Source organism: Carettochelys insculpta, chromosome 6, assembly GCF_033958435.1.
Source record: "Carettochelys insculpta isolate YL-2023 chromosome 6, ASM3395843v1, whole genome shotgun sequence".
Classification (NCBI taxonomy): domain Eukaryota; kingdom Metazoa; phylum Chordata; order Testudines; family Carettochelyidae; genus Carettochelys; species Carettochelys insculpta.
The window spans coordinates 113,932,283-113,954,602 of NC_134142.1; the positions used below are offsets into that span (position 1 = coordinate 113,932,283).

Here is a 22,320-nt window from a genome sequence, read left to right on the forward strand (position 1 = left end):
ACATTTCCTTCCGGGACGGCTTCTTTCGATGTTCCCCGTCGCTACTTCGACATGGAACATCGATGGCACTAGCCCTGGAGGATGTGTAGACGATACACGTTGAAGTAGCCTATTTCGATGTCCTTATTTCGAAATAGGCTACTTCGACTTAGTGTGCTAGTATAGACGTAGCCTAAGTAGGACATTCTGGTCTGGTCTTTCTCTCTTGGACGAGAATGGGGATGCTCCTGTCCCCTCCTCCCTCTCCATAGCACACTAGGGAGAGGCAGACAAATATCTGAAAAATGCATTCTTTAAAAACAAGGCTGTGTCCCAGAAAAGGAAGAGGCAAAGGGCCAGAATGGAGCTATTTACACTGGCCTATTGTCTTCAGTTGGTGGCAGGCACAACGGGTAAAGTGTTTGTGTACATTTGCCAACACCTTCAGATTCAATGTGTCTGTGCTTGTAGAGACACAAACAGGTGGGAGAAGCTGCACAAAATTCACCCTCTCGGGATCCTGGGATTTCATAGCAGCATTTGATTCAGTTTCAGGTCCAAGGAAGACACATTTTTGAGTTTCTCTTGAAGTTCTGAGCTGAGTGAAATGCAATCAGCTCCCCAATGCTTAGCTAGATTTTGAGTCAAAAACACTTGGGACTTGTTTGACTGCTGTGTTAATCTGGTTTTATATTACTGATGTGTTGCTACTGAAACTGATGCAATTAAAACTGGAACAATACGGTGGTGAAGCAGGTCCTGAGTTTGATTCTCTCCTATCCTTACTATAAGTGACTCTAGTGCTAAATACCGAGCAGTTTGCTAGGTCTGTGGCTATCAGCTGACCATGTCGGACAGAAATATACGCTTAAGGGCAAGTTGTCCTATCAGAATTCAGGTGTGTGACCCGCCCAGTAACAGATCCATAGTGCAAGTCAGCATAGTTCCACTGAAATTAATGGAACAATGTGGATTTATGCCAGTCAAGGATTGGATCATAAGTCCCCTGTGCAGGCACCCTTTGTTAACATCAATCCTTCATTCCTTTCTTAGACAGCAATCTTTAAACCCATCATATATCCAGGATTGTGAAAAAACAGCAAATATGGTCGCGGAGTACTTTCTTCAACAGCTAGCCAAAGGATAAACATCACTTCTGCAGTGCTCTGGCTACTTTTTATTGGAACCAATGAATACATGAGTCTTTGGAAGAAAATCAGACCACATCAGAGATAGCATGGTGAACCTCACCCTGGTAATCAAACCTAGAAGCTGTGTGCTGACCTTGCAAAGATAACACCCTCGATTTGGCTCCCTTGGCTGGAAGGGAGAATGTCAAGTTTAACTTAACATAGGTGAGTTAAAGGGCTTAAAAACAAGAAAAAATAATTGATGCATGAGCCTAGAGGTATGTGGCTATGGGCTGGGCCCAGGAAGTAAAAATAGCTTTAGTGCCAAGTTTATCACTGCGTACCTAACTTGGCTGTAAAGTGTAACCACTCACTCTGGCCTGAGAGTTTGTGTATACAAGGTATCAGCCTGGCACCCAATCAGCTGACTTATGCTCGCCATACTGCTGGTGTAAACTGAGAGTTACTTCACTGACATCAGCGGAGTTGCTCAGGATTTATGCCCACAAAAGAGCAGAACTCGATCTCTCCTTTTTATTGCATTACTTCTGCCACTCATACCAGGCGCAGCATCCGACAAAATGCAGGAGAGGAAGGATGGTTCTGTGCTTACCACACTGGACTGGGTTGTGCTTCAATTCCCAGCTCTGCCACAGAGTTTCTGTATAACTCAGGGCAAGTCACTTAAGCTTCCTGGACTTCTGCTTTCCCCTCTGTAAAGTGGGGATAATAAGGCTTCCAGTCCTCCACCTTTTGTCTAGTTGATTTCTAAGCTCTGTGGGGCAGAGATCTCTTTTATGATGTGTATGTCCAGCACCTGGCACAACAAGGCCCTGATCACACTTGGAGCCTCTAGGCATTATCGTAATAGGCACACTTATTGATCGTGTGTGTTCTGGGTATGTCTCAACCAGTGTTCCCTGTAAGCTGATTGCTTGGACAGACAGGTGGTACCCAGCTGATTACAGAGCACTCACAGATGCCCACAGTGGGCAGCGTGTGTTTCTATTGGTGGTGCACATCCCCATATGCCTTGTGCACATAACAAAAGTTATTCCTCCCATGGATGGAAAAAGTTACAGGGAATCCTGCTGCCAGCCCTGCATTGATTCCCAAAGGATGTTCATGGATGATGACAGCACAGGGAAGGCTGTGAGACATCAGCAGGAAAAAAAATGTTGCTATTTATTTTAACTTGCTTTGTCTTTTCTGAACAGCACCACTTTGGGCTTCTGCAGAATTTGTGCCAATATGCTTCTGACTCTTTTATTGCCTGATAGGAGGCATATATTTTGTAGTGCTCTGAACAGTCCAGCATTGCAGAAGCCAGGGAGCAGCCTATTATAGGCAGACTCCAAAGAGATGATCGGTTCTAAGATCTCTTCTCATCTCCATTCCATTTGCATTTGTGCCATTGCTATAAACAGAAACTTAACAGCAAACTAGCTGTACACATTGGGCCACACTCAGTCGTGATGTCCATTCTACTTGTCCCCAGTCACTTCAATGCACCACAAATACTCTGTGCCCTACCTCCTAACCTGGTTAAGATGACTATTCCATCACAAAGGAGGCTCCCTGTTTCTTGCCCCACATTGGATTTTGCTGCAACTAACAGAAGCAGAGTAATAAGGGGCAGCCACAGATGCAGGAGCATGGAGGACTGAGATTGTGACATGGGAAATGCAACCTAACCAGTAAACCTCTCTACCTTGTGCCTTTCATGCTGTAGCACTTGGCAAACTAGATATGCACAGAACTGCTAATATGCAGCCACATGTAGGACAGGGAGTAGTCCTACAAATTTCAGCCACAGAAACCTGTCAGGTTTTGAAGACCATTCAAGGAGCATCTTCTCATGCTGATTGCAGAGGCCTTCCCAATGACCAGAAAATGGCCCCAACACAGTAGGACACGCTGAGCTTCATGTCTATCCTTCAGGAGTTTATAAATATCCTAGGGACTGCTGCTGAGCTTGGGGCCTGGGTGACTTCTAAACTCTGGAGAGACGTGCATAGAGTTAAGTGGTTCTGCAGGTGATAACCAGGAACTCAGTGCCATGGACTTCAGAGAGCAACCTCGTTTTGACCTGGTATATGTTTTACACTCCTTTTGCGCAGGTAGAAATTATGATCTAAGGCAGAGGAAGGCCAGATCTGGAGTGCTCTTCTTGGGCAACATGCCGCGACTTTGATATTTGGGGCGGGGAGGGAAGGCAGCTGCTCCAGGTCATCTGAGCTATGCTCACAGGCTGTTGGAACAGAATAGGTAACGGGACTGACATCCCGAAAGTCAAGCCCCCTGAAACTGGCTTAGCAATCTTCAGATTTTAAAAATCAGGAGGTCTGGGTTTCTTTTATGAGCCTTCTGCTCTTTCAGTGTGTACTTTCCTGAGCTATTCTCCCCCAGGCCGTGTCTACACGTGCACGCTACTTTGAAGTAGCGGCGCCAACTTCGAAATAGCGCTCGTCACGGCTACACGTGTTGGGCGCTATTTCGAAGTTGAAATCGACGTTAGGTGGCGAGACGTCGAAGTCGCTAACCCCATGAGGGGATGGGAACAGTGCCCTACTTCGAAGTTGAACATCGAAGTAGGGCACGTGTAGACGATCTGCGTCCCGCAACATTGAAATAGCGGGGTCCGCCGTGGCGGCCATCAGCTGAGGGGTTGAGAGATGCTCTCTCTCCAGCCCCTGCGGGGCTCTATGGTCATCGTGTGCAGCAACCCTTAGCCCAGGGCTTCTGGCTGCTGCTGCCGCAGCTGGGGATCCATGCTGCATGCACAGGGTCTGCAACCAGTTGTCGGCTCTGTGGATCTTGTGTTGTTTAGTGCAACTGTGTCTGGGAGCGGCCCTTTAAGGGAGCGGCTTGCTGTTGAGTCTGCCCTGTGACCCTGTCTGCAGCTGTTCCTGGCACCCTTATTTCGATGTGTGCTACTTTGGCGTGTAGACGTTCCCTCGCAGCGCCTATTTCGATGTGGTGCTGCCCAACGTCGAAGTTGAACGTCAACGTTGCCAGCCCTGGAGGACTTGTAGACGTTATTCATCGAAATAGACTATTTCGATGTAGCGTGCGCTTGTAGATGTAGCCCCAGTCTCCCAGGAGCTGGGCCTTTAAGACCATACAAACCCAAAGCTGATGAAACTTGTGATGAAAACTGGAAAATGTCAGCATTAAGGTGGGAAGGACCTTTGAGCTCCTCTGGATTTTGGGACCTTCCTCATTCTGAGCATAAATCGGGCAACTTTTGGAAGCAATCCTTTGAAACTTGCAGCTTTAAGACTTTGCCAGTGTACACACATTGCGGTAACAGGAATGTGTAGCGTGGCTCTTGGTATCTGTGCCAAATAACAGGTTGGGGCAAAGCCCCTCCAAGAGGCCCTTAGAGACAAAACAAGACCACAGATGCCTCTGTATAGTATTGAAACAGCCATGTGTATTTTGCAGAGTTGGATTATTGAAGATACTGATGAAATTGAACTTACTGCCAGTAACTGATGAATGGCTCAGAAAAGCAATCTACTTGCATCATACATTATTTTTGCTATGTCTGTCTATCTGTTTGTCCAGGCAAGGTTCTATCATGTTCCTGCCCCTGCGCCCACATTGTGCTGCCCCCAGCCCCTACCCTGGCCCGAGTAGGACTCAGCCCAGGCCTTTGCTCAGCCAGTGCATGGCCTGGCCCAGCCCCAAAACGGCAGGCCCATCTGGCACTGTGCCAACCTGAGCCCCCTCGCTGGACAGCCCAAAGTCTGGCCCCACCCCGCCCCTTCCAGCAGAGCCCTACCCTTCCCCTGGCCCGTAGAGGGCCCTGTCCAGCCCAGCCCCCAACAGAGCTACTCCCCCGGCCAGCATGGGTCCCAGCCCCATGCACTTTTGTTGTGCATTACAGCAAATTTCTGTATAGAACTTTCTTCCAGCCCAACTTCCACTTGCAAGTGGAGTGCAACCAGGCCTCTAATATCATTAAATAGTGCTGCTCACATCTATAACAGTTTAGTGGTTACTCCTAGTCCAGGTCCACACTACAGATTAATGTCAGCCTAGCTACAGAAGTGTGAACAGGTGTGCTGTACCTATGTGGGCAACAGTCCCTGGTGTAGACACAGTTATATGAGCAAAAGTGCCCTTTTGCTGGTACAGTGTATTTGCTCCAGAGGGCTAGAAGAAGCTGTATTGGCAGAAGCTGTGTACACACTGGCAGTGCTTTGCTGGCATAGTGTACTGATACAGCTACAATAACAAAACTTTCCAAGTGTATACGTAGCACGCAGGAGAAGGGCACAGTGCATGTGGTTTTCCACGCACCGGTACAGAAAATCTGAGATTGCTCAAACACATGTTGCCAAGATAGTTTCTAAAGGGACAGACAAAGAAAAATATTCCCCACAATGCACTGCTCTTTCATGGAAGCCACTTTGCAGCACCTTTTTAAAGCAACAACGCACACCTTTGCTAAGGGAGTCAATGCACATTGAGCTAGCCCTGACAATGTTGTGTGGGAGATTGTATGTCTGCGTGGTGGTCATGCTACAGAGTTATGCCTGGGGAAACTATCACTTTTATTCGGTGACGAAGAACTGGTGTGGAAAGTCATTGGAAATCAATAGGAAGACTCCTGTGTTGACTGCAGGGGCGTCTGGATGATGCCCCAATGTATGAAAGCTCAGTAACAATAACGGTTTGTGTTGTGGTCAGCAGGTCAGCAGCCGTGAGTTGGAGTTACGTAACTAAATTCTTGCTGCTCGTGCTTCATATTTACCACCTTAGCAATTCCCAGACCTCAGAGTCCATTTTTATTTGCTGCAGACCTAACCCATTCTGTGAGAGCAAATACAAACATGGGCAATCTCTGCTTGTGCAAGGGCTTCCTGCTGTCAATAACACTGAACATCTGCCTCTAACTTGTCAAAGCATGCAAGGATAGAAGGCAATACCTACAGCAGCACCGAAGGCTCTGGCCTGGGGACAAGAACCCAAGTGGAGGCAAATAATTATTAGAAAATAATCAACCCAGTGAGATAAACCATCCTTGGCTGGTCATGGAATCCTTGGCTGGGAAGCACAGAAAGCTGTTTTTGTCCTAGACTATGTGGTGCTCTCTCTATTTAATGCAAAACCAAAAAAGCAGTCAAGTAGCACTTTAAAGAGTAAGAAAATAATTTATTAGGTGAGCTTTCGTGGGACAGACCCACTTCTTCAGACCATAGCCATAGCAGAACACACTCGATACTTAAGGCACAGAGAACCAAAAACAGTAATCAAGGTGGACAAATCAGAAAAAAATTATCAAGGTGAGCAAATCAGAGAGTAGAGGGGCAGAAGGGGGTGGGGAGGAGGCAAGAATTAGATTAAGCCAAGTATGCAAACGAGCCCCTATAGTGACTCAGAAAATTCCCATCCCGGTTCAAACCACGTGTTAATATGTCGAATTTGAATATAAAAGAGCGTTCAGCAGCCTCTCTTTCAAGAGTGTTGTGAAAATTCCTCTTCAGTAACACAGAAGTTTGCATACGTGGCTTAATCTAATTATTGACTCCTTCCCTCCCCCTTCTGCCACTCTACTCTCAGATTTGCTCACCTTGATAATTTTTTTCTGATTTGTCCACCTTGATTACTGTTTTTGGTTCTCTGTGCCTTAAGTATCGAGTGTGTTCTGCTATGGCTATGGTCTGAAGAAGTGGGTCTGTCCCACGAAAGCTCACCTAATAAATTATTTTGTTAGTCTTTAAAGTGTTACTTGACTGCTTTTTTGTTTTGATAGTATATAGACTAGCACAGCTTCCTCTCTGTTACTATTTAATGTAAGGAGAACGTGAGTCAAACTTCGCATTCACCTGGCACTTCAGACCAGAGTCTACTCCTATCTGCAATAAGCAGCTCTCGGCTCTGATCAGCATTCAGAGGCCTGCATTGTTAGCTGAGCTTTCCAGTTATTTCTCACACCCTTTCCTTGCAACAGCAGCTACTCTGCTGCTGCACATAGTAAGCTCTCTGGGACAGAGGCTGTCTTCTTGTTCTCTGTCTGGGCCTAGCATAGTAGGGCCCCTCACCCTGTTATACCAATAATGGGGCAGCAGGGTGACCATGGATTTGTGTGCATCAGATTCCTATCCAAGCCTCCTGGAGTTGAACTGAGTACACACACTGAAGTTCACCCACTATTGGTAAACAGCTAAATTACTGCCCAAAGGATGCAGCCTTCTTCTGAAAAGCTTCATCCCTGGATGGCACAGGGGAAGAGGGAAGGGTGAGACTTTACAATGAGAGAATGCAAGTAAGAGGAGCATTGCATTGCAGTGCGGGGAGAGCAATGGTAACGGGAAGCTGGGATCTGTGGTAGGAAAGGAAACTTGAAGAGAGAAACTGCAATGGCCTGTGAACACTGCAGTCATTCACGGTCTGCGGGGAAAGGTGGAATTCGTGTGCCTCAGGCATTCCAGTGGCATGGTTCCATGAAAACAGATCAGCTTCCTCGGTGGCAGGAGGGGCATGAACACGCAACAGCCAGGCACCGGGAAAGTGCAGATGGCATTGCTTCAAAGGGCTGTCAGTAGAGCCTGGGCCTATCCTCTTCAAATGAGACCAGAGCCCATTGTGCCAGGCACTGCACAAACACACATTGCGAGACAATCCCTGCCCTGAAGCCGTTTGCAGTCTAACTAGACAAGAGCAATAAAGGGCAGGAGGGAGACCAAAGCACACAGAACTGAAGTGACTTGGACAGGCAATGCAGGACTCTGAATGCTGGTGCCTGCCTTAGATGAGAGCAGACTTTGTGCTGCCAAGTATACGCAAACAGATCGGTGAAATGCACCCTACATCTCCTGGCTCCCAGACCAGTGCACTAGCCACTGGACCATTGATTAGAGCTGAAGGTAGGACCTGCCTGGCCAGCAGAAGTGAGAATGCTGCATCAATCCTGATGAGAACAGTGTCCTCCTTCCTCCTGGTATTGCTCTTATTGGGCTAGGCCGAAATTATTGTAGCAAGATTAAAATATTCAGACCCATAAAGGTGAACATGAACAGCTTCTTATTTGGCTAGAGACTTTGGCCATTGGATGGGAGGGGCCCGGAAAACTACCCAGGCCAACCATAAGGATAGGGCTGGGTGCCATGGGACACAATGCTGTTACTTTCATTGTGCCCGAGGGACTCAAAGAACTCCCCAGACTTTAAGAGCCAGGTGGTAGCTTTTAGCCATAGCCCTGTTTAGGGAGTAGTGTGGATTAGCTCTGCTTCCATGGAGATGCAGGATCCCAAGGCACAGTGACCATGCCAGCTGCCACTCACCTGTGGGCACATGCTGCAAATCAGCTGTGCTGGCCAGTGCAGCTATAAGCCCCAGGACCCAGCTTCCTGGCCTCCCATAACTTGACTTGCATGCCAGGGGGCACATTAGAAAACAGTTCCTGTGCTCAGGCTGGCCAGGTGCTGGGATAAATATTTGCAACGCCTTGTGATGTAACTTAATGGTGGCGTTACAGATGAGAAAACATTGGCTCACAATGGACCGAAAGAAGTCACATGAACTCAGTCAACTCCTAATACGTCTCTTATACTGATTAATCATGTCACAACTACCAAATAAGTGTCTGCTGATAGGATGCAGTGGCATTAGAAGAAAACATTTCTTCTCCTCTAAGGAAGTGACTTTTTTTTTTTTGGATCGTTTATCTCACTCCTTTTAAAATGATGGTTTCCATGGAGAACCTCTGTCGGTAGTTTTTGCAGTTACTATATCCTGAATTGCAGTCCACCTTGTTTAAAGATGATGACAAAAGTATGTAGCAGTGCATATACTGGCTTCTTATTCTGGGATTTATTGTCCACAGAAATTCCACTTCTCCTCCCCCCCAGTCAAGTTAATGAATCTTGATAGTCACCTCTTTGGAGGTTGATATTTTCTTATTATAGCCTTTTGTGTGAATGGGGAAACAGACTCATAAAAGGTTAAGTAATGAGTCCAAGTCCAGTGACAGAAAAACAAACTGAACTCTGGAATCTCTTGATTTTCTTTCCAGTGCTCTACTCACTAGACAGGCAGCTGAACAGGAAGTGCACAAAGTCTCTGAGGGTCTGGCTATACTACCAAGATTTGTCACTAAAAACTGCCTTTATTAACAAAACAGTGGGAGCAGACAAACTACAATGCGACTTTTTGTTAGGAGAAACCCATTTTTGGGGACAAAAAAATTAGGAGAGACTTTTTTCTTTCCCCTTTCCTTTATTGTGGACAAAGAACCAGTGTAAACACTGCTGTTTGTTTTGTCGACAGAACTGGCCTCCACCAGTATCCCACAATGCCTGCCCTGCAGGCTTGTGCCCCTCCCGTTTCAAAGCTCTGGAAGTATCTGACAGCTGAGTGTGAGCAAAGAACAAATCATTGGAATGCTCCTTAGCCCAGGCAGGTTGCTGCTGCAGCGGGAGGGGGTCCGGCTGCTGTGCTGCTTTGAGATCCCTCAGCTCCTGGAGCTCACAGAGCTACTCATGATGCCATTCCTGACAGCTGAGGAGGCTATGGGAGAACTCGAAGGGAATCCCAGTATCCACAGGGATCTGCTCAGCCTTCCCACAGTGCTGTACTGTGGGGTACATACCCAAACTACATTGCTCACGCTGTCAATAATGGTGCCCCCCCCAATGTGGATGTGATCTGTTGGCAGAGGGAGTGAGTGTGAACAGCCTCTGGCGATTGTTGTTTTGTTGACTTTTGGGTGTTGACATACGTTTTGTCCACGAAACTTGGTAGTGTGGACATAACCTGGAAATATATGATGACAGAGAAGGATATTTTTCTTTTTTCCTTACTCTTATACAAAGCAAAGTTGGGTACTGGTATTCTCACCCACCCATCAACATTCAGGGCAAATAACAAGGAAAGAAGGGACCCAAGTAAATAAATGAGATGGGGTGAGGAATTAGGTTAAGTCTTCAAGCATCTTAATGGCAATTGTACTTTTAAGAGTGCTGTGTTCATTTTGTGGGATGGGGAGGGATTTTGCACTAATGTACCAATAGCTTGTAACTTATTAAAGTCAGCTCTTTGGTGGTCTGTGGCACAGAGTTCTGCTTTTGTCTCCAAAATTGGAAACCAAATTAAGGCCCTGATTCAGGAAGGTATCCCAGTACAAGACAGGACTTAAGCATGTAGTTTACTTTTAAGCATAATCTTAAATTCAAGTGTAACCCTTCTGTTAACGCCAGATGCCTGCCAGAAGGGCCGGGTTCAACTCTTGTGGGGTTTTCCTATCAAGGATACAACCAACCGGCTCGAGCCCCCACCCAGTGGCCTGGGACAATTTCACCCCCGTGCTGGGTGCCTGTAAGGCGGTTCTCTCCCCCCACCACAAGCACAGAGTCTGAGATAGAAATGGCTTGTTTAATGACCGTAACCTATCCCAAGGTTACAGCGACAGATGCAGTATATTTCAGCACAGAAGAGACAAAACCCCTTTTTCCCAGATACCATCCCCATATGCAGTAGAACCCAGTTTCTTGCTGGGGCTCTTGGCCCTTTTCCACACACACACAGTTACAGGGTGTACCCTCTGCGGTTCAGTCCCAAACTTAAAGCCCACAGATACATTACCAGGGCAATACTAGCTGTCCACTTGTCTGTAGCCTCCCCTTGCTGTCACCAGCCATCTGCCAGTCACCGTCATCGCTCCTACCGACCACCCAGCGGTTGCTGCCGCTCCTACCAGCCACCCACTGGTCCTGCTGTTGTCCGCCGGTCCTAACCCCACTGCTTGGGACTGCCCTAAGGCAGAACCCAGCGATTTTAGCTCAGTGTGGCCTCAGCTGTCACTTTGTGATTTCAACTCTGTGTGGCCTTAGCTGCCACTCTGTGATTTCAGCTCTTGGTATCTCTAGTGTGGGGTTTTCCCAAACACTCTAACATCCAGTTCTATCTTTCAACAGATGGGGAGGGTTAGTCAAGCCAGGCTTATAGCTATATGGCCAAGGCATAGGCAGGGCCAAGACACTCAGCAAGCTGGTTCAACCAGTACTCCTCCCCTCCTCTCTCACAATGCTTTAAATCAGGGAGACCTGTGTAATCAATGTCTTACACAGCTACGGCGACTGCCCTGTCCCCCACAACAACCCAGAGCATTGGTGAGATCTCACAACTCCCGCATTAAGTGTCAGCTTAAATTGTGATTTTACAACTACATGTTTACAATAGACCAAATCTCATGGCTTACTTGCTACCCATTAGGATTTGCCTGAAAAGGTATCACACACGCACACCTTTTGCATTCTTATGCAGATGACCTCTGGGAGACTCATTTCTCCCAGCCTTCAGCAGCACTGCATTCCTTCTGCCACATTCCCTACACAAGCAGTGCCTATGTGAGTTATGTCCTGAACAGGGATAACCTTGTGCTTGTGCTTAGGCGTTTCCCTGAATCCTGGCCTAAAGTCACTAAACAAAATCATTGGTTGAGTGCTATGTATTGAATCAAAGCTCTTTGAATGGCCTTACATTGCAGACTTTAGTGACACATCTTAAACCGATGTGAAAGGTGTGGAATTTTCGGGTGAAGGGCAACATGCTAAGTTTGCAGGCACAGCATATCCATTTGAATGTCACATGTAGCTCAGGTGAAAACAATTGACAAGACCATGGTTTTATACAGGAGAGAACTAATGCTGAATAGTCACCTTTGTTTTTGTCCAGCATGCTAAGTAATCAAAGATTAATGACCATTTCCTATGCCACTTTACAAAAAAGATAGTTCCAAGGCACTTTTTAGAACTCTTTGCTTTTTGGAGCTCAGCTGGCGTGAACACACACAACACCACTGATGTTGGAGAATCTGTGCCTATTTATACCAGCTGAGGATCAAAAACTGGGCCTTTATTTTCATTTACACTGTAGTTTAGGGCAAAAAAAATGATTAAGGGTCTGGAGCCCAAGACCTATGAGGATAGGCTGAGGGATTTGGGCTTGTTTAGTTTACAGAAGAGAAGACTTAGAGGTGATTTAATAGCAGCCTTCAACTTCCTGAAGGGGAGCTCTAAAAAGGAGGGTGAGAAACTGTTCTCAGTGGTGTCAGATGGCAGAACAGGGAGTAATGGCCAGAAGTTGAAGAGGGAATGGTGTAGGTTAGATATTAGGAAAAACTACTTCACCAGGCGGGTGGTGAAGCATTGGAATGCATTGCCGAGAGAGGTGGTGGATTCTCCATCCCTTGAGGTTTTTAAGTCCCGGCTGGACAAGGTCCTGGCTGGGATGACTTAGTAGAGGTTGATCCTGCTTGAAGCAGGGGGCTGGACTAGATGACCTCCTGAGGTCCCTTCCAGCCCTATGATTCTGTGATTCTGTTTATCAACCTGTCTTGGAAGTTAGAAAATGACATTTCTTTTATGGCCTGTTTGTTCAGTTCCACCAGCTGAGCACTGATTCTAGTTCCCACCCCATGAGCTGCCATTGACGTCATTTTGTCAGGCATCTAATAGCATGCTACTCTCCTCAAGAGAGCAAGAAAAGACAATCCCTACATTAAGAAAAGTACAAGATAAAATCCCAGAAGACACAAAGAATATGCCTACGCTGCAATCCAAAGTGAGATTGCAGCTGAGGTGGACGTACCAGTGCTTGCATGAATAAAAACAACAGTGTGCATGCAACAGCAAGAGTTATATGGGCATACCAGGGACCGTGGATATGGGCACACGTTGATAGCCTGTGCTGAAGCAGATGCATCTACCTGTGCTGCAGTCACACTCAGATTGCAATGTAGAGGCACTCAAAGTGAGGGGCAAAGACCAGTCAAAATTAGGCTTGGTGGAGGGCAAGGGTTATAAACATTGGACTATGTAGTTATTCAGTAAAACCCTGATCCTGACAGCTGGTCCCTGCAAGATAGGATTCTGTATGTGGGCAGCCAGTTGCAGAGTCACAATCTTAACAATTCCATTAAGTGTTTTGTCCTGCCTTTGTGAAACACCAACTGCCAGTGATCTAGCATGTTGCTGAGCTCTGTCTAGGGAGAAGCAAATCCGCTTAGGGAAAAATATGAACTGAGCTGACCCGTAGCTCATGCACAACCTGCTAAACCAACCTTCCTCCCAGTTCAGATCACTCACTTCCCTATGCAAAGCTCCCCCACCCCCATACACCTCTACTCTTGGCTCACATACTGCGCCCAAGCCTCCCAAAGCACTCTGGCTGTTGCATAACTGAACCAGCTTTGCTCTGGATCCTCGGACTTTGTAACTGTGGAAACCTTAGTTTCAATCTGTAAGCGGTTGTGTGGGAAATTCATCTTTGACCTGTACTACATTCCACTCAGCCAATGAGGACACAGGGTCTCTTATGTGCCAGGGGTCCTACAGAGGCACTTTACCATGGAGATGGTGCTGCCAGTTGATCACCATAGACTGGGTGCAATTTGCCCCTGTTAAGAGTTTCCTGTCTACCCCACATCAACCTATGCCTTAAGCAAGGCACCTCCTGGCAGGTGGCGTCATTTGCCTAAGTCAGGCAGGTGGGAATGACTAGGCCCAGGGTGTCCAGGGTTCTGTTACAGCCCAGAAGCCTTTCTTCAGTTACAAACTGCTGTTGGTGTCAAGGGATCCCAGCTACCAGGCTGTCATTCCTCATCTTCATCAGCTGCTAACCTGCAACAGGCAAAGTGCTTGGGCTCCCTGATAAGACAGCAGGACAACTTCTTGTTGTGAATACAGTTACAGACTGTGAAATTCCCCTTCCAGTTTATATGCATTAGTCTCAGCCCTTCTATATGGACAAGTAGATCAGTACAGCGTACAGTCAAACAGAAGGGTATAGACCAGGGGTCGGCAACGACCTGCAACTCCGGAGCTGCAGGCAGCTCTTTAAGGACTTTTTTGTGGCTCCCAGCACTATAATTGCAAAGTAAAAACAAAAAAACAAAAAACCTCCTGATTATTTTTAATAAACAGTGAATGTTTAAAAGCCCCAAAATGAACAACTCATATCTAAATAGCAAATTATATGTGATCTTGAAATGCTGGCTAAGTCCCCCTCATGTTCTCCAGAGAGAGAGAGAGAGAGAGAGAGAGAGAGAGAAGGTTTGGGAATGAAAGTCAGGAAGACAGTGATACAAACACACATATGTAAAGTGTGAGGAAATAGAATATGTAAAATGTTTGTGAACGTCCTGCAGTAAACATGTATCGCATTACAAATCATTGTGTGTGTGCTCTGTTCTTAAACTAGGGGTTACAAAAAAGTATGGTTTGACATTATTTATTAAAGACCGTCTCGTATTCACATGCATTGCGTCTCTTGAATTATTGAGGTTTTTTACCAAATTGGAAAAAATGGCTCCTCTTGTTATTTTGGTTGCCGACTGCTGGTATAGACATGTGACTGATGTTAGTCACCAGGGCAATGGGTATAATAGGCTGTGGCCCCCAGAGGAAGTTTTAGTTTTATTATGCCCCCTGGCGGTTCCAGGGTGGCTGAGGAGGTGGTGTGGTCTATTGAGCTTCCTGGGCTCATCAGGAGTCTCCCTGGACTCTGGAGAGATTACCAATGAGCCCAGGAAGCTGAGTAAAAAATTCTACCTCCTCAATTGCCCTGGAACCTGCAGGGGGCATAGCAAAAGTTTCTTCCAAAACAGAGCTCAAGACACTTTTCCCCGTGGTAGCTTATGTTCTGGGGAGGTGTGATGTGGCTGGCTCAGGGCTCCTTTTGGGCAGACATGGGGCGGGACTTGTGGCTCTGGCCACGGGGATGCAGGGGGCGGCGGGGTTGGTAGAAGGAGCAGAGCTGGGGACTAGTCTCCTGGAAGGAGGGCTCCACCTGCCATTCATGTTATTCGCACTGCTTAATGCACTACTGTAGGGGTGAGGAATCTCTCCTGGGTCAGGGGCCATGGACCTACAGAAAAGTCAGCCGGGCACCACGTAGAAGTGAGAAACAAAACAAAATGAAACAAAACAAGCACACCAGCCCTCACTGATGTTGCCCCTGACTGAGATGCTTTGCTCCCCTGACGCTCCAGGGTGTGCATAGAGACAGGCCAGATTAACTCTTCTGGGGGACGGGGGTAGGACCAAAAATGGGGATTTCAGGGTTCTATGTGCATGATGGGGCTTCCAGAGAACAGGTATGGGGCCTTGGCAGGAGGGATGGGGCAGGACTGGGCTGGGGGAGTGGGGTCTGGGTGAAAGGAAGCGTGCAGGGATGGGCTGGGGATGTGGGGTTTGGGTGGGAAGGAGACACAGGAGCAAGGTAAGGGTGGGGTTCTGGGCTGCAGGGGACTAGGAGCAGGCCAAGGATAGAGGGTCTGCATGATGGGTGAAGGCACTTACCTGTGTGTGCCCTCTCCTGGCAGCACTGAGCTGCTGTTCTCCCACCTGCAGGAGGGGAACGGCAGTGCTCAAGATCTCAGAGTCGCTTCCTGACCCTACTAGACAGAGCCTGTGGGCCACATTCAGTCCCAACTTGCCTGACTTCAGCCCACAACACTCGAGGCTCCACACCCCCAATCCTGCTGCAGGCTGCATGCTGGTGAGGGGAATCCTGAGTCTCAGGGGCGAGAACCAGGCAAGCTGCGGGCCAGATCTGGACCATAGACCGGGGTTCCCCACCCTGTCCTACTGCAAGGTACTCAGGTGATAATTGCAATGTATGTACTTATATAGACTAGAATATTGCCGTTGTCTTATTTCTCTTATGACCTGATTCTAAACCCACTGAAGTCAAAAGAAAGGCCTCTCTTTAGTATCAATTATCTTAGGATCAGTCCCTTTTTCACCTGGTGCATGCATTCAGTGGACAGCTCTTCAATGGATACCTTTAAGCCTTGAAAACCGTTCAGGCCAGTAGGAGACTGCCAGCTAATTCAACCACAAAGACAGCAATAAGCCTGTTGTATAAACTACTAATTATTTAAAAGTACTTCCTTCCCAGCATTTCTCTTGGCTTTGCCAAGAATACAATGGATTTCCCCCAATGTCCTTTCATCTAGGTTCAGAACAGAGGCCGGTAAGCAGAGAAGCAGCTTTATTTATTCATGGTGTACATTAACATTTATTCAGCTGGCTGCTGTGTGTTGAATAAGGCAGAAACATGATAGCTCTGCCTACTGTCTGGCTAGCCAGGGTTCTTTCTGTAAATGCTACCAGAGACCCTTCCAGAACAGCGTGCTGAGCAAAGGAGAGTCTATGTTTCTGTTTTTAAGGGTGATGATCCCATACCCAGGGTGACCTGGAAGTAGGATACCCAACAACGGGACGTAACCCATTCACTTTGTGGTCATAGCAATCTGGATGAGGGAACATTAATTTGATTGTAGAGACTGAACCTCTCTCATCCACCATTCTTGGGACCTGACCAGTGCTGGACAAGAGAATTTGCAAGACCATGGGAGGTCAATATTGTCTAGGATATTACCAACACTGTCTCCGCTTACTGGGCTCTCAGAAGCCATTTAGGAGTAAATTAGAGCTAAAGAACAGCACAAAACACTGAGAGCCAGGGCTAGTGGCTGTAAACAAACTTTATGGGACTACAGGAAAGTTAGTCACACCTGTGAAAAGTGGACATCCAGCTAATTAAAACTGTGCTGGATTATGGATGTTGCCAAACGAGAGAGTTCCAGATTAGAAAGATTCAGCCTGTAGTGATTCTGAAGGAAGAGAGGTCTGTCTGTCTGTCTAGCTATGCTGTAAATCAGCAAAGCTCCCTTGAAATCAATGATGCTATGCCAGTTTTGGCCTACTGAAGATTGGGCCCACAGACTAATGCTGATTGTTCCATATTCACTGGAGCTGTGTAGAAAAGCTCTCTGTGCCAGTGAATTTGTAAACAGTCATATTAAAGTAAGTGACTAAGTTAAAATAAGCCAGCTAATTCTAATACACTAAGGAATTCGTTATGTGCAAATTCTTACTCTAAGCAGTTGTTCTTATCTCAGGCCAGAGTTGATTTTTTTTCTGACCTGGGCCCAGCAGATTTGCCTTCGCCCTTTTGCTACAGTTCTTTGTTTCCAGATCTCGATCTCTCTCTCTCTCTCTCTCTCTCTGTGTGTGTGTAAAGTGAAGTGGGTGTGTGGCAATTTCAAAAGCCAGCTGAAGACAGAGAGCTGATTGCTTTCTATTCCTTAAATAGACTTTCACTAAGAGTGGGAGACCTTTGCTCAGTCTCCACACCCACATAGAAAAGTATCATGAAAACAAGCTGTCCTGAAGCACCTTAAAGACTAACAATTTTATTTATTAGGTGATGAGCTTTTGTGGGTAAGACAGCTCATTTTTTGTGAAGCTACAGACTAACACAGCTACCCCCTTGAGACTATTTATCATGGAAAAGCATGCGATCCAAGATGGATTCCAGTATCAGGTGGCATGTCACATGTCTTTCTAGGACCAACCACATTTTATGTTTAAATATATTAAAATAAATATATTCACGGGTTGTTGGCTTGAGTACTGAGCCATTAAGCTCCTAAAGTATGGCCCTTATTAGCACATTTAGAACTAAAAGCAGATTTACATTTCCTATTTCTAGCTTCACATACAAGAATGACACATGCACAAAAATGGGATATACCCTTCAGCAGATAGTAAATTTAAAAATGATATGGTACATGACCTGTTTTGCATGAAGTGTCTTCTAGTTATGCATATTCATAAGTCAGTTTTCATAAAGCGTGGGGGGGGTGACACAATGCATCAACGTTTCTTTTTCCCTCTCAAGTACATGTTGATTAATCACCAGACAAGTGGCCTACAGAATAACCCATGCACTTTCTCCCCAGAAAGAAATTAGACCTCAAACAATGAGTGGTGTAACTTCTGTGAATCAGGGCCTTGCAGCTAATCTAAATGATTAATGATTACCTTGTTCAACACTTTATCCTGTAGACTAACTGCTCAACTTTTCAGCCATGGAGGTCACTCATGGTGATAGTATTCCAAGCTGAGGTCACTTTACAGTGACAAATCTCCAGGCAACTGGTCTGCAGGAGAGGTCACTCCAGAGCAATAAATATCCCAGGCACAAGCTGCCTGTGACCATGGTCACCTTACAGTGACAATAAAGCTCAGGCAACCAGTAGGCAAAAGCAAGTTTCTAATCAAGTAAGGGCAACTCGCTGAATTACTGCCAGCATGCTTGTCAATAGAAATCCAGAAGAGAAGAATACCCAATATTCACAAGGATCTTTAATAACTTTGCAGCCAGAAAGCAACATCAGAAAAGTCCTGTTCTGTTGTGGCCTTCAGATCTGCACCCATCACGTTGGAATCCCAAAACTAAAGTTATGTATTTGTAGCTTGATCGTGCAAAAAAAGTCAGTGGGAATTCTCGACACAGACGTCTTTCCAGACCACAACTAGACTTCCCCAAGTTCAGAAGCCTGTTATCTTCCTAGCTGAACTGGATGAAGAAGATTCCTCTTCTTACCCTCTCCTTGTTTGATCAGGTCATCATAACAAAGAGTGGGCCAGATCCTCAGCTCGTGTAAGTCAGCAGAGATTCATTAGTGATGATGATTATTAATACCTAGCCCTGATAAAATGCTTTTATATGTGGGTTGATTGCCTCCAATGGAACTACATCATTTTAAACCATTTAAGGATCTGGCCCTGAATGTCATTTCGAAAATGATCACTCATAAACTCTCTCTTTGACAGGTTCAGAGGTCATTGCCTTTTCAGTCCTATATTGAGTAATTAAAGGCTATAATCATTAACCTTCTCACAAGAGTCTTTTATTTGATGGGCGCTTTTGAGTACGCAGTTGTCTAGGTTAAACCAACCAGAGACGGCTGGGGACCATGAGGAAGTGCCTGTGTTTGCGCAGGCTTGTTACACTAGCAAAATTAATACAGCATGACAGCCCCTAGCCGAGTAGCTGCCCTCAGGGGTTTTAATGGCATGAGCACTAGTGCAGAGAGGACATGTGCATTTCTGCCACTAAGTCATGAAGACCTGCTGTAAATATGGTGTATAGGAAAACAGATATCTGTGTCCTGTCATGCAGCACTCAGCAGTGAGAAGTATCGGAAACAATACTGACCAGACACATGGCATCTGGTGTCCTGTCTGCAGCAGCCTGTACTCCAGGGGTCAGCAACCCCCAGCACGTGTGTTAAGAGTAGCATGGGAGCTATTTCCATCGGCACACAAGGTGGGATGTCAGTGTACCCCCCCTCAATGCAGCCGGGAATACGCTCAAAGCCCTGCCTCCTGTGGATTAACAAAAGACCAGCTAATGCTACCAACCCCTGCCTAAACAGTAAAGCTCTGCATCTTAATTTATTTATTAATGAAGCTGTTGTAAGTAGACCTACTAGTGATTTTAAAAAGTATCACTGGCACTCAGACCGTACATAGGGGTCAAAAGGTCACATTTCAGCACTCCACCTTGGAAAGGCTGCCAACTCCTACTCTCTTGGATACCTCACTGGAAAGTGAGGAGCCCCTGAACTGTGAATTGTGACATGTGGATGTCAGCTGATGTAACAGCTGCTCTGCAATGGCCCACCATGAGATGCAAATAGGATGCCATGCAATAAAGAGGCCTCCAGCCTTCCCAGCTGCCAAGTTTGAACCTGGCAGTCTTTACTCACATTAGGCTGCTGCTGAGATTTGCCTATCAGTTGTGGTGACTTACCATATAAATCTTTTGCGCTCATTCTCGAAGCACCATCTGCTCTGCCCAGGCTGTTGCTGCAAAAAGAAAGAAAAAGAGCAAATAAAATAACTCATTTCTAAGTTTTCTCATTCTGTGATTCATTTGAACAATACAGATGATAACAATTGATCTGGTCTAGTTGTGGGCTTTCCCCAGCAGCATGTGTTAGTGGGTAAGTGAGGTAGTTATCAGCACCCTGCCTGGTGAGCTGAAGGAGTATCAGTCACTGGAGACACGCCTGCTGGGGGTTGCTGACCCCTGGAGTAGAGGCTACTGCAGACAGGACACCAGATGCCATGTGTCTGGTCAGAACTGTTTCCTACACTTCTCACTGCTGAGTGTTGCATGACAGGAAACAGACAGACATCTGTTTTCCTATACTCCGTACTTACAGCAGGTCTTCATGACATGGCTGGAGAAATGCACGTCCTCTCTGCACTGGTGCTCATGCCATTACAACTACTGAGTGCAGCCACTCAGCTAGGGGCTGCCATGCTGTATCAGTCATTTGACACCATGTCTCCAGTGACACCTCCATGTGCAACAAGCTGGAAAGCAATAGCAGGATGTGCAAATGCCATCATGGTTGCAGGCCCCACTGGAGAACTTTAAATTTTTGTCAGGGGAAGGGACACAACAGCAGGAGCGTGTACAGTGTAAGGCGACTTTTGTTGCCGAGTTTCAATGGCAAAAAACTACCCTCCCCCCCAAGAACGTTTTACTTTTTGCCTCCCTTTATTGTCCACAAACATGCAGCGTAGACACCCCACAAGCCTAAATACTGCTTTGTCAGCAGAAGTGCTCTCCTGTTGACAAAGCAAAAGCTGCTTGTGGGGGCAAAAGTGCCAGCCAACGGCATTTACACGTGCCAGCTTTTAGTGACAGCATTGTATTGACACAGCCCTGTTGTTGAAAGCTGCGTAGTGTAGACCTAGCCTGTGCCTAAGACAACAGGTGTATGGCTCTTCCACTACTGACCACCGCCCAGTTTTCTCTTTATTCTCCCAGCATCTGCTGGTCCCTTCTTGTTTGTAGGGCCTAGTCACCTGCTGGCTGGCCCGTTACAGCAATCTGGACTCAGCCTTGTGTGTGACCAGACGGCTATTCCCCCAGCTGTGAGGGATCAGAGAGAAGACTGCTTTAAACAGAGCTGTGAACTCAGTCCAGAATGGAGCAGGAGAAGGCACCTGGGGAGGTCAGACAGGAGGAGAACTTAGGGAGCTGGTCAGGTTCCTCTGGGGAGACCCCGTGGTAGGATCTACGATAAGGCCCCGTGATGGAAGCTGCTAAAGTTCCTGGGGAGGTGAGGTAGTGAAAGAGACTTGTGATGGGAAGGAAACAGCATAGGAGAAACCCAGCCGGGGTCAGGAGTGGGGGACAGAGAACTTCAACGTTGCCTGAGGGGGCAGAAGAACTGTTAGTTTGGTTGTTTATTTCGGTTTACAGCTGGACTCCTGTAACCCCAGAAGGGAGCTGAATTTAAAGTGATGTCAACAAAAGATTCAGACAGCAACAGGCCACACACCAGGAGGCGTACATAATAAAGTATCCTGCAGTGACATGACCTGATGCCAGGGGGCGCTACAGCAATAGGGCCAGCAATAATAGTGAGATGTTCCCTGGTTTCCCCGTCCTGGGGCAGGCAGCAACTCAGAGGCTTGTAGCGTACCTGCCGCACGCTCCCAGCGCTGACCAGTGTTGGGTAAAGCTTTCAGTGGGAGAGGGAACGGGCTTTTTTCAGTATAATCTGAATCTGCCCCATACAATCTGTGGGCATCCCAACGCACCCTATAACTACAGAAACGGAGCAACCGGACATTGACAGTCTAGATGGCAGAGAAACCAATCAGATCACACGGTGCTGTGTGGCAAAGACTTGATACATGACAGCATGCATGAGCATGTTCAGTTTTAGACTGTGCTGGGACATGGCCAGCTCGAATCTCCCCTGGCCCCCACTGAGGATAGCCAAGTAAGCAAGCTGGAGAAAGCAGAGTCTCGCTTTAGGGGAGAAGCAGGAGTGGAAAGACGTGTGTTTGTGGTGGCAGGTTCTTGGGGATGAGCCATTCAGACAGACTCTGTGATTCAGATTCTTACTTTGCGGAGCCGGACTGGCTGTTGGTAGATCCTCTGAAACTCATGGTGCCCTCAAGACATTAAACTGCAACAGAAACAAATGAGTTGTGGTTAGCGCATTCCGCTCATCTGACCTGAAGAAATATTTGCCCGGGTGTGCACCACACTTCATAATCAAACTTCATTCGGCAGCGGGGCCCAGCTACTGAGTCCACAGGCAATAGTGTGTGCAAAAAATAGCATTCAGGTGCACCTCATGTGCTTCCATGACCTCTCCGAAGCACACATCTGTCTGTACTGCTGTATCACCCTGTATAAAATACCCAATATATGCACACAGGCAGATTTCTCTAATCTTATGCTCATAAAACCTTCTCTACACATGCATGCCCACGCAGACAAAGGTCCTGGATTCAAATTTGACAGCAGGCTGTGGGCCCTTGCCTAACATAATGCTTTCAGTTTGTTCTGAGTTGTTCTTTTAGGACTTGGT

General features: G+C 46.8%; 1 protein-coding gene across 2 annotated transcripts in view; it reads right to left on the reverse strand.

Moving 5' to 3' along the window:
- Positions 1–22,320, reverse strand: part of EPS8L2 (EPS8 signaling adaptor L2) — a 118,622-nt gene that overhangs the window by 66,671 nt on the left and 29,631 nt on the right. The window contains exons 2-4 of one of the 2 annotated variants that reach the window (XM_074997874.1): positions 21,849–21,912; positions 19,731–19,786; positions 15,422–15,466 (exon numbers count right to left, since the gene is read on the reverse strand). In XM_074997874.1, coding sequence (XP_074853975.1) covers positions 15,422–15,466; positions 19,731–19,786; positions 21,849–21,892 — 145 coding nt within the window. In that variant the 5' untranslated portion in view covers positions 21,893–21,912. The remainder of the gene's footprint in view (positions 1–15,421; positions 15,467–19,730; positions 19,787–21,848; positions 21,913–22,320) is intronic. The other variant, XM_074997875.1, reaches the window with a different exon arrangement.